Raw genomic sequence first — 13,307 nt, 5'->3', positions numbered from 1 at the left:
TGATCCTAACTAATGCCAGAGCTGGACCAGCTAGGTCAGGATCTCACAATGACAAATGTGTCATGACACATAAACTTCCTGGAAGGATTAAAGACCAAGATTTCTGCTTTTATTCAAAATGGAAAGGTTCTTTCACCTTTAGCAAGAACAGGTTCCATTTGGGAATCTCAGGTTTTATTGAAAAATACCAAATGTCTTTTGTATAATTAGGATAAACAGACACAAAAGGGAGAAATTGCTGGGTTCTGCAGCTGTCCATCAGCACTCTCTACTGCAGCCCATTGTCACAGACTTTTCCTAACAGACAAGGCTGTCTATTAACCATTCTACTACATGCTGAGCATGTTCTAGAAGCTCCACCTGTGTGAGTTCTATCCTTACAACGAACCAGCCACACAGCTCATAGTGTGTAGCCACCGAGCAGCTTACACAATGTGTAGTCCCATTTAAAAAAAAAAAAAAGGATCCATAATCTAAATAACTTGTTCAAGGACAAGATAGAGTTTCCCCACGTAGCTCAGGCTGGCTCTCCTGCTTCATCCTCTCAAGTGGGGGGTGGCTCTTTTTTCCTCCAAGTCTACCAAACCTATCCAACCTAGTCATATTAGTTTATGAAAACAACCATTCAGAGTCATGACTGATAAGAAGCATTGAAAATTCACTTAATTTTTACCTAATGTCCCTTTAGGTTACTGTGCTATAATCTTCTTGAAATTTCCCTTTTCAGCTTTCTGACTCTTCTTATTATTGTCAACACATTTCACTCTGTCTCACTCTCGTATTACTCCTACTGGAGTTATTACTCCACAGAGAATCACCAAGAAACTTCCACAGTTCACCAAGACTACACCTTTCAGGTATGGTACTCACTTGTCCACTTAACTTTACAACCCATCTCCAGTGACCAACACAAAGCAATACAGGATCCCCACACTGAATGACTCCATCTCTATTCTGTTCACATTCACCTAACCCTTAAAAAGGGGGGAAGAAGCATGACCATGTGACTATACACTTTTATAAATCAAATGAGTGGAACATGCACTTCACTACATCTAATTAAGAAGTGTTCCTCTAGATTTTATACCCTACTGGTAGTATATTCCCTGAAAAATATCTCATCCTTCCCACAACTGCAGTTAGCACCATTACGCCAATAATTCTTACACTTTTACCTATACACTTGACCAACTGCAACTACCTGTGAGAACACTATACCAAACTAAAAGCAGTCTGAAACTACATTCATTACACTTCCACTACCTTCTACAACACACACACACACACACACACACACACAAAGCTTCCTTTGTTCCATGGTTCTAGTTTATGGGACAATTATTCTCTAGCCAGCTTGGTGTACATATACTTTCATTCACTTTATTTCCCACTTCTCTTACCTTATATCTGTTCAATAACATAATCCTACTTATTATAATTTCATTGGCATGAGGTCTTCATTGGCTCATGGAAGCCTGAAGAAAAAAGTTAAATACCTCTGCCTGGTGTTCATGCTGTTGATAATCTAACACACTGCTAGTTTTGCTTCTGTAGATACTGACTACCTACCCTACCTCCATGCTCTGGAAAATATTAAAGTTGCAATTGTTGAATACATAAGTGTCATCCTATATATAACTTAACATGTTTTACCCTTAAATTAGAATTATTATTTTTCAAACAACACTGATTTTTAAGGCTCTATTTGAGTAATAACGCTACGATAAGGCAACTGTACACATGAAAGACTACAGCAGTACAATCAACTTAGGAGGGTAGGAAGCCTTATTACTCATCTTGTATTGCATATTAGACCTAATAAAAAACAGTCACCCCATCAAAACTTTTCTATATAAATAAGTAAGCACAATGATGTAATTTCTATAATAACTAAGAACTTTCATAAAAGGACACATCTTTAAATGATTTGATCTCTAAAAGACAGTTTCAGTTATAGAAAATATGAAGCTAAATCATTCTTATATGCAAAGAAGACAAATGCTACAGAGTTCTTAAATCATTAAAAAAACCATATGGGAACAACCAAATCAAGAAACAGTTATGGTGAGTGCGTTACCCAAATATAAATCAAATGTTTAGTCTAGCAAATACCATGGTGGATCTCTATTTAGTAAATAAACTTTTCGTGTATACACAAAACTGATAGCAAAGGTAAATTATTCATTTTATATGAAAGGGTAAGAATTTATACAGGTATGGTCACATTACTCAATTCAGAATATAGTCATGAAGCTATAACAATATTCCAAACTCACTTCCAGAGGAGGCCTCATACCTGCAGGACTCAGTTTCCACATCTATTCCTACAGATCTTAATTCCTGGTTATCATATTTCAGCTTTCCAGAAGGAAGACAAAATGGAAGTCAACTTATTTTATGTTGCAAATAGTTACAAGTATGTAGAAGAAAACTGGCCAAGCAAAATAGATAAATTTCCACAAAAAGTCACAGGAATCTCACAGTGTCCACGAATTTACAACATTTAAGTGCTGAAGACACACTCAAGGTGTACAGTGATAAGTAAGACATGGGACCTGAGTCTTGAAGAGCTCACAATCTAGAGACGATCTTAACTACCTGAACAGGTACTTATGTTTGTGCCATACACTACAAAAGAAAAGATCCGAGGGTAGGTAGGGTGGAGGTATGACTGCTTATCCTCTGAGGAACTGAGGCCAGGTCACTGAGCAAGGCCAGGTGACAACAGGGCCTGGTCTCCCAAAGATAGTAGTCATTATGTGGGTAACAACCAGCATAAAAGTGAGCTAGGATTGGGGCTGAGGGAAGGAGAGAGGACAGGCATCGTTGCAACCTCCCCAATGCCAATAAATGAGCAAATTAATTCTGGCCATAAGGTGAATCACAGAATGGCAGAGAATTTCAGAGAGATGGGTGTGTAACTGAAGTTAGTATTTTTCCATCATCACAACAAAAGTGAGTTTTCTGGTATCAGTTTGTATATATGGCTACAAAGAAAGGGGCAAAAGTCTCTTGCATATCTCTGTGTTTGTAATGCAGAACCACGTGGATAAAGTTATTAGCATACCCTGACTGTGTATTGACAGCAGCTGGGGCGGAGGGGGAGGCTGTGGTAATGGAGCTGGCTGTGTGGCAACAGGACTCAGTACAGCAGTAAACAAGTCTTCTACATCCTTTCCTCCAAGTTCTATGATATGAAATAAAAATAGTAAAAGGATTAATAGACTATTAGGGTCATAGCATGGGGAATGTCATTCTTAAGAAGTAAATTCAGAATGTGAATACCTGGAATTTTATATAACTTTCCAAGAATTGCTCCTAGTATGAAAGAGAGACATTAACAATTACCAATCCAACATGCTGACACAAAACAGCATTTAATTGCTATAGAAATCATAAAAACAAAAGACAAATCACAAATAAGCATGCAAAAATCTTTGAAAGTCATATTTACTCATGTCTTTTAGAAAGCCTAGATGTAGGGCAAATATTTTACCATCTGTGACCATTTTGTCTAGCTCAGGACTCAGGATCCCATCCAGTTGTTCCTCACTCAATGGTCGTGAACTCTGACTGACACTTGGCTGAGGCAAAGAGGAAGACTCATCAGCAACCGGAGCAATATCTGAAAGAGCAAGGTAAGCAAATGAAAAGGCGAACACAGAACACGCACACAACACACACAACACTAGTCACAGGCATACAGTGTATAACTAAAATAGTTAAGTAAAGCCTACAGTTCTGAGTTAGTCAGAATTCTTGTAGTAATTTGGATAGTTCATCAGTAAAAATGAGGAACAACGTATTGGCTAACTGAAATTATCTTTAAATCAAAGTAAATACATTTCCTGAAGAACAAAACATGTCTGATCTTGGCAATTTCTGTAATATCTAAATCCCATATTAATATAACTCATTATATAAATAACTGCTTGAATTTAGAAAATGGTGGCATCGCTGTTAAGTGGTCACGTATAATAATACGTGAAACGGGAAAGAGAAGTTTCATATAAACTAATGAAAAACTCCGGCTTTTCTATCAATATTTAAACATTACCATTGTAACGGTTTCAATTATAAATTATTCGTTAAGTCACATTCTAAAAAGATAAATTATGTTCGTAACATTTACAACAGATGGCATTTCTGCAACAGTCATGTGTAAAGTGGTGAATTAACTATGTTTGTCATGCTTTCTCCATACTGTTATTCTTAAAGAGTCAAAATTTAGTTGCTTTTATTTAGCCTTATATTAGAAACTAATATTTGGGTAACATTATAAGACATGTATTAATAAGAATGAAACCATGAAAAATTACTAAGAAAGTCATTAAAGCACAGTAAGAGTGTACTATGCTTTAGCTGTACACACGGAGGAAAAGCAAATTATGGATTAGTGACAAATTAGCACTACTACCAAATATGCATGCACCCACAGGCTGTTTCAGCTGGAACACTATTAAGAAAGAAGACTACTACTTTTAGTCAGCAGTCACCATTTCTCAGTTCTTACCAAATGGGAAAGGAGAGCTCCCAACCTGGAAAGTGCATAAATCAAGACCTACAAGACCCAAACCAAATAAAACCGATGATTACCACAGAAGCGGGCAGGGAGGGAGCATGCACACCAAGAAGAAACATGGTGCTGCAAGATCTTAAGACAATAGGCCCTAAATATGATGTAATCAGAAGGGCAACAGAAAGGAACTAACTTGATCCTTTCCCTTCTCCAGCAGGAAAACTAAGGCAGAGCAAACAAAAATGGTGAGTTCTTCAACAAAGCCAAAAAACCAAATCAAATCAAACACACTAAAGACTAAACTTATTCCACAACCATATACCACTCCCACAACAATAGCAATCAGCCAAACGGTATCATACACACACCTGAGTGATGAGCTGATTTTGCAAGGTCATCGGAGATTATTCCAAGAATGTCATCATCTGTGTTTAAGACTTCAGAAATATCCGCCAGTGGGTCATCAGCAGTACCTAAATATAGTTGGGATATAAAATTTCAGGGTTTTTCCTAAACATTAAATTCTGAACACCTAGGTCATAGTAGCTGCTTGGGCAAGTGCTAGAATGGTAAATTTAAGATCATAACTTCTAAAGGGATTTTCACAGCACTGTTGTTTTGTTTTGGTGACAGATGTATAGAAATATGATGAAATTGAAAATAAAACCTGCAGACAACAAAATTGAAATAGATCATATAAGAAACAAAGCCAAAAAATTCATTACATGAGTGCCATCTCTAAAAATGACACCTGGAAAAAAAAACACAGAAGTTACTAAAATAGGAAAGGCTTGCTATTTTGAAATTCCTTACAAGCATAAACCAGGTACCATATTACATCTGGTTTTGCTCTTATTCTGACTACTGTTCATTTACTCTTTTATTAAAAACTTTCAGTGATAGAGAACTATGTCTATAGATTATGTATCAGGCATTGTTCTACACACTGGATCAAGATGTCAGTGTCTAATGCAAAGGACCCAGGGCTTACTTTCTCATAGGCAGTAGACAGCAGCAAATGACATCACTGTGATAAAAAAATAAAATAAGCTATGGGGGAATGCTGCATTTCATAAAGGAGGCAGGGGACCTTTTCATAGACGACTTGGCAGAGATCTAAATTAAACAAAGGAGTACTACACACAAAGATGGCAAGGATACTCCAGGCACAGGGAAAGCAGCTGTACAGGCCCTGAGCAAAAGGGTGTTTGCCGACACAGGAGGCCAGCATGGTCAAAGTAAGCAAGGGAAAGAGTAGGAAGAAAGAGAAGCAGCAGCTAGTGCAAGATTGCATGCTTTTGTCAATTGTGATGAAGATGTTGTTAGAGACATGTACAGAACAAACAGGGTTGGGGGAGGGAGTGTGAGCAAGAATAGAAGCCTGGAGACCTGCTGCAGAAGTGATGAGAGCTTGTGTGGGGCAGAGGGGGAGTTGGAGTAAGAAGTGGTTGGCTTTGGGATATATTTTGAGGGCAGAGATGAACCTGTGGATGAGTGAAATGTGAAAAATGAAAAGTCAAGGGTTCTAAGAGGTTTTGAACTAATCAAGTAGGAAAATGTTGGAATTCTTATCTAGGTTAGTTTTAGTAATTATATTAGCTGCTTAGTTAAAGAACATCTGAAGAGCCAGATGTGGTGGTGCACATCTGCAATCCCAGCACTTGGAAGGGACAGGAAGGAGGATTATGAGTCCAAGCCCAGCCTGGGCTACAGCACAAGACCCTGCCTCACAAAAACTAGGAAGAACATATGAAATTTTTAAACCATCTCAAGTATATTTTTACTTTAAAATGGAGAGAAGGGCATAAATTAATATTTCAGATCAAAGACTTCTGTGAAGCACAAACAGTCCTGGTGCAATTAAACATATACATCTCAGAACACAGAACAATGTAAGTTTTTTTTTTAATTTTATTTTATTCATATTTGCATACAGTGTTTGGGTCATTTCTTCCCCCCCCTTCACCCCACCCCCTGCAAGTTTTAAATTAAAATGTAAGTAAGAGTTTTTCTATGCTCAAATGTTCAGAAAGCTTATAGAGAACTGTTCTCTGGAGAACAGTCCATGTAAAGGAAAGAAAACTGTGGGCAATCCTTTAAGGGGTCATCTAGAGGTTTTAGTTTGCTTTAAAACAACGGAATTCTATTGTATAAATTATAACAGACACTGACGCATGCATTGAAGTTACTGCGGTCAAACTCAGGGCCTAAGCAAGCACCCTACCACCTGAGCCATGCCCCAGTCCTACAACTAACAGTTTTTAAAAGATTACATTTAGGGGTTGGGGTGGGGCTCAAGTTGCAGAACTCGGTGCAGGCTCTGAGGTCAAACCCCAGTACAGACAGGGGGTAAAAAGACTGTTTAAAAAGCATGTTGCTACCTAAAATAAAAAAATTTCTCTTAAAAACAAATCATTAAAATTTATCTAATGGGCTATAATGGATGAAATATAAAAGAAAAAGCACATCACTTGTTAATTTGAAAGAACATTTACGTTTTTAAATGGTGATATTCCAGTCCTCAAAGTTTTGGTCTTCTTATAAAAAATCTTTACTTCTCCAGCAGTTTTGTGAAATAAACAGTCAAATAAAAGACAAAGGAATAAAAATAAAGTATATCAAATGTCTTCCCTATCACAATATTACACTTTGTCCTCTATCCAATCCTGTCCTTTTCCTTACAAAACTGCTACAAGTCTTCAAATGCTGTGTCATGATAGCATGTTAATATTGATAAACATGGGCAAGTACTTAAAACAACATATATAATGTAAAGGTTTAGTTTTAAAAAATCATCTGCAATGCTATAGCAAGCATGAGGCCCCGAGTTCAAAACCCTAGTACCCCAAAAGCAATCTGCTAAAACTGAACCAAAACAGCATGGACTTTAGTCTGGTGTTTTTATCCCTCACTGCCATTGGTAAGGTGGACTGGGTGTACACATGGGCACAAGAGAAGATAATATTGTCTCTACTTATTTTAACAAGTTAAATCGAAAGTTAGCAGAATGACACAAGTGGTTAAGAGCATCTGCCTACAAAGCATGAGGCCCTGAGTTCAAACCCTAGTACTGTCCCCCCAAAAAGAAGTCAAATTGAAAATGTAAGTCTGAACAGGTGGCCCCTCAGGATCTGTGAGGTATTGATTGCAGTCATCCCCCCAACCACCACCCCCGCAGATACAAGACTGTGAACCTTCAAGTCCCATAAGTCAGATTTCATATTTGCATATAGAGAGCATACAGATATAGTCAACTGTACTTTAATCCAACGCAATGCTAAGTTAACAAAACTATAATTACTTAACATCAAGTCATTTTTTTTCAGTGAAGGGTTACCTTAAAATCGCTTCTTTCAAAATGAATTTATAAAATTAACCGAGTAACAAATGTAATTAGTGATGAAATGAATAACTGTCATAAAAACATTAATTTATAATTTATAATTGATAGTACTATAAAACCCTAGAAGAGGGGAAACACTATTGTGATCATAAGTCTTGTATCTCCTACTAAACTTTTGGATATCAATATTACTTGATAAACAAATCAAGCTCTCTCACTGTTCTCTGATTCTTAAGTTGTTCCCACATTCCCTGAATTTAGGACTCAACCAGGGGCGTTTTTGTCCACAAAGGAACATTTGGTGATCTCTCTTGACATTTTTGATCATCATGATATGATGAGGTCACAGATGCCATTAAACATCCTACCAGGTACTGGACAATCCCTACAACAAAGAACTGCCTGGTCTAAACTCAGTAATCATATCTAGGGTAACATATTTTATATGTATTACTATATAATAATAGTAAACCAGCAAGTTTCCAACTATGCCAATCTGTTTGGTTTTCCTTTGTTTTTAATTTCTTTTCTTTCTCTCTCTCTTTTTTTTTTTTTTTTTTGTGCAGAACTGGGGTTTGAACTCAGGGTCTATACCTTGAGCCACTCCACCAGCACCAGCCCTTTTTTGTGAAGGAGTTTTTCGAGATAGGGGCTCACGGGCTATTTGCCTGGGCTGGCTTCGAACTGCAATTCTCCTGTTCTCTGCCTCCTGAGTAGCTAGGATTACAGGTGAGAGCTACCAGCTCCCAGCTTAACTTCTTTGAGCTATGTAATTAACAAAAAATATATCTTACCTAAGTTGAAGATTATATTTATAACTCACCAACTGTGGCTAAATTATGCCTCCTCACATTGTTCTTTGCAAAGTGTAAACTGACAGTTTTCCTTTGTGCCTCCTGATTTTGGTGGTAGATGCAGTGGTAAATTAATTTGCCAAAGCTTACAGAACTGTCCACTTAACATAATTGCATTTATAGAGTATAAATTATACTTGAGTGAAGTTGGTTTTCCAGATACATATGAAGTCAAACAAAAACATTTCTCAGGTTTAATTAAAAGGAAGGTAAATGTCATGTGTAGAAAGAAGACACCTGTGAGTCATTCTACATACCCTGAGTCCCAGGTTTTGCGGGAGCTGAGGATGAACTCAATAGTGGATCTAAGGAAGGGTCCAAAAAGCCTGGGTTCATGTTTGTTCTATATGAAAACTGGGATGCATCTTCTGAGAGATGGTCTAAACTTCGCTTGTTTTGTCTGCTTGTATCTAGAAGGTCTTTTCCAAAGAAAGCTTCCTAGATAAAGATAAGCACATAAGAAAATGATCAGTTCTAAAATGGTAACTAAGTCTATCAACTTTTTTCTTTTTTGGTGGGGGAGGTGGTAGCTGGGGTTTGAACTCAGGGCTTCACTTGAGCTACCTTCCAGCCTTCTATCCCAATTTTTGACAAGAAAAGAGAAATAACAGAAAAGTTTTGTATTTAACAAGATAGAATTTGAGTACAGAAATACAGAAACAACACAGATCCTGTCAATTATTTTAAATAGATTCCCCTTATTTTAAAAGGATTTTTTTGTAGCTTTACCAAAGAGAAATAAAATTACAAAAATATAAACACACAATGTTAAATGTGTTTCTAGCAACTGCAAGACAGTAATTTGATCTGAAGAGATTAAGCTGTAATTAAATTTAAAAGCTGACAGATTTACAATACTACTGGCACCTTAATTCATACTATAAGCAAAACTAATGCTTCATGAATATTATTAATATTTATAGATTACCTACAGAGGCTAACACAAGACTGATCTATAGCTTTAATATTCAGGTACCTCAGGTGGATTTACTACCCATAGTGATGCATGTAGCCACACAGGAGACTTACAGTATAAATCTGAAAGACGGTTATAGTCATTTGCTCCACACCACATGTACCACACCTGCAGCTACTATCTACTCAGATGAACACCTCTCCCCCTCCAAACACTTCTGGGGTGAGTGCTTCCATTTGGGTTCCTGGCAACTCCTTATCTCTCCAGAACTTCTTAAGGATCAATACAGAAGACAAAGAGAAAGCAGCCAAGACCCTTTTTCACTTGCTTCACTGCAGCACCTTTTTATAATATCAAATGTGGAAATGGCCTTCATGTCCACCGGTAAGCATATGACTAAAAGGTAATCACACTAAGTATGCAGAAACATTCTATTAAAGAAAAGCCCTAAAATACATTACTAAAAGAAAAAAGTTAAATATCATACATCTTAAATGAACTGTATGACTATGAAAAAAGAAATATAGAGCTGGTGGAGTGGTTTAGGTGCTAAGAGAATCTGCCTAGCAAATGTGAGGCCCTGAGTTTAAACTCCAGTGCCACCAAAAAAAAAATTCTCAAAGCTAGAATGCTTGCCCCTTTTTTGCCTGGGGGTTTAAATACAGGACTTCACACTTGCTAAGCAGGTGCTCAGAAGCTTAAGCCACACCTATTGCTGATTTTGTGCTGGTTATTTTGGAGACGGATTCCGGAACAGGATCCTCCTATTTTAAACTTCCCACAATTGCTGAGATGACAGATGTGAGCTACCACACCCAGGATTTTTTTCCACATTGAGATGGGGTCTTGCAGCCTTTTTAACCCAAGCTGGCCTGGAACCTCGATCCTCCTAATCACAGCCTCCCAGGTAGCTAGGATTCCAGGCGTGAGCTGCTGGCACCATACTTCAGTAATGCTTTTATAATCAGGTAAAACGCCAAGAAAACAAACCATCTTCAAAGCTTAGAAATCAGTCACTTGTTTAATTCCTCAAGTATAAAACAATCTAAGACCACTATTCAGCATCACTAGTTGTTTAGTAGCTTGCACCACTATTTCTAGTGGATAGGTTATACAATTTATCTTTACACTTTTGTGATTAATAAAGAAATTTGCAGGGCTGGTGGAGTGGCTCAAACAATACAGCACCTGCCTAGCAAGCTCAAGTTCCTAAGTACCACACAAAAATTTAAAAAATTTAAAAAAGAAAGAAAATTTGCAAAGAATGTTACTAAATCCCTAATAGGTTTCTGACACTATCCAATCAACTGAGAAAATAAATAAATAAATAAACCCAAGCATCACAAAATGACCATTCAGGAGACTGAGGCAGGACAACTCCAAATTCCAGACCTCATTCCAACTCCAGCCATACAGGGAGATTCTGTCTCCAAAAAAAGAGGAGAGGGAAAGAGGGAGGGAGTTGAAATGTAGTTTTTGGCTTAAATCTTTGATTATTATGTCTCCAAATACAGTGGACAATAATTAAAGCTGTGACTCAGGCTGCTAAACATTTTTTGGTTTTTTTCTTCAATAAAAATAATTACTATAATCTGTACTGGCAAAGAGGAACTTCAGTAGCACCTGGGTTTTCTATATACCTCAAATGGTTTAAAAGTCAGCTTTACCCAACCTAAAGTGTCTTGCTTTGGCTTACACAATGCTTAGTAATGAACAAGTAGCATAACAAAAGAACTTTATAAGGCTGGAGCATAGCTCAGTGGCATAGCACTTGCCAAGCAAGCACATAAAAGGCCACTGTTAATTTCTATGAGATACGGGAAGATAAAATGGCATTTATGAAGAAAAATAAAAGCAAGTAGAACAAGAACCGCCCCCCCCAAAAAAAACCTACTTTTAAAAACTCAATACAGGTGACTCCATGATTGAGAAGTGTCGGTGAAACTAAGGACATACTAGATTCTGAAATGAAGAAGAATCTTCATTCTGGGAATCAAAGAAGAGGCAACAGAACAGCAGAAAAACACAAGAACAGAAAGGCTACAAAGAGAAAAGTAGGAAACAACCCAAAGCACTGACTGCAGACCAAGCTAAAGCCACAGCACAAGGTAAGCAGAGCAGCCCTAGTGACAACAGACTGGCAGTCCTAGCTGCAAACAGCTCACAGTTCTCAGAAGCCTTACTGCAGTGGGGTTATTTGGTGTGCCAATGACCACTCCTGCATGGCAGGCCAATACTGAAGAACAAATTCACTGCATTGCTTCTCATACCTCAGAGTGCTACAGCCAGCTACTGTCTTGAAACGGGGGTCTAATGTTTGAGACTGAGCTACTTTAGGGACCTGAAAACAAGGAACAATCAAAGACCAGAGAGCCTAAAGACATCCTGCCAATGGTGTCTGGGTGGGAGACAGCCACAAGAGCCAGTTGTGAAGAGGAGGAGGGTCAGACGCACACACACTGAGAAGTGTAAGTAGTAGAGTTTAGGCTGTGGGGGTGGAGTGGCTTATGGCCCTGCCCTCTGTGGCACACAGCAAGCCACATCCCCTGAGGATCACCATCAAGGCTGAGAGCAACAATCCCAGAGCAGCAGATTGCTTGGCCTAGGAAGCTGCCGCCCTGCTGCATGTAGTTTGCTCCTCGGCAGGACTTGAGATCGCCGAGGCCAGGCTGGTTTAATGCAGGCAGGATCTGAAAGCACTGGGACCAGTAAGCAGAGTGCCAGGTCCCCACTATTCTCCCCTCCAGTGCATGTTCCCCACCCTCCAGTATATCCAAAGGACACCTGTATGTAGGTCTGGATGCTTGCCATCCCGAAGTGAACGTTTGGGGATCCTCTGGAATGAAGAGGGGGCCCAAAGTTCACACAAAGAAGGAAGCTTCTAAAGTGAGTGAAGCCTTGAAGCTGACAACTGACCAGCCAACCCCCTGCCTGCATTCAGCATCAGCCTAAATAGTAGGAACTACACCACCAGTGGCGACTCACTACTCACCCTTACCTAATAGATTCCAATGTTTTAAACTTTTTTCTCTTTTTAGCATTTTTCATTTTTAGTAGAGTTTTTCAAAACCTTTTTATTTTTTATTCCTTTTCTTACCTTTATCTAATTTTATTTATATATTTTGCTTTACAATCAGAATGATCTCTTGCTCTTTTCCTCAAATTCTTCTTTTTCATTTCTTCTATGTAACCTTGCTGCTGCTTCTCCTTCCTTGCCCTCTCCTTTATTTTGCTCATTTATTCTAATTACTTTCACTTCAACTAATATTTAATTTAATAGTTTACATTATTTTTACCATTTTATTTTCTATGATTATTGATAATTCTTTTCTATTGGTAGTGTAGTAATTGGCTTTAAATATGTTAATTATATTTAATTACATTTCTATATGTGGTTTGTTTTGGGAGTGTTATTATGGTAATTTGCTTTTTCCTCTGTCAGTGGTACTGAATATTGAACTCCATCTCAAGAAGGCTGCTCAGTAAGACTACCAAATGAAACCAGAAGAAACATCAAACTGCACAACTGATACAAAAACTGCAACCTTGAAACACAAGAAATATAGAAAAGCAAGGCAACATTACTTCTCCAAATGTTCAAAACTTCTCAATAACTAAATCTAAACATACTGAAATGGTTTAAATGCTAAAGAATTTAAAACTTTAGTTTTAAAA

The 13,307-nt window shown here is 37.9% G+C and overlaps 1 protein-coding gene across 18 annotated transcripts in view; it reads right to left on the bottom strand.

Annotated features, from left to right (window-relative positions):
• Nucleotides 1-13,307, bottom strand: part of Kmt2c (lysine methyltransferase 2C) — a 244,796-nt gene that overhangs the window by 44,262 nt on the left and 187,227 nt on the right. For all 18 annotated transcript variants that reach the window (XM_074060240.1, XM_074060265.1, XM_074060255.1 and 15 more), the window contains 5 exons: nt 8,974-9,154; nt 4,888-4,992; nt 3,497-3,625; nt 3,286-3,318; nt 3,068-3,187 (listed from right to left, as the gene is read on the bottom strand). In XM_074060240.1, the coding sequence (XP_073916341.1) occupies nt 3,068-3,187; nt 3,286-3,318; nt 3,497-3,625; nt 4,888-4,992; nt 8,974-9,154 (568 nt within the window). The remainder of the gene's footprint in view (nt 1-3,067; nt 3,188-3,285; nt 3,319-3,496; nt 3,626-4,887; nt 4,993-8,973; nt 9,155-13,307) is intronic.

Source organism: Castor canadensis, chromosome 2, assembly GCF_047511655.1.
Source record: "Castor canadensis chromosome 2, mCasCan1.hap1v2, whole genome shotgun sequence".
Classification (NCBI taxonomy): domain Eukaryota; kingdom Metazoa; phylum Chordata; class Mammalia; order Rodentia; family Castoridae; genus Castor; species Castor canadensis.
The sequence above is the reverse complement of the archived record's forward strand: the minus strand, read 5'-3'. Positions and strand labels throughout refer to the sequence as shown.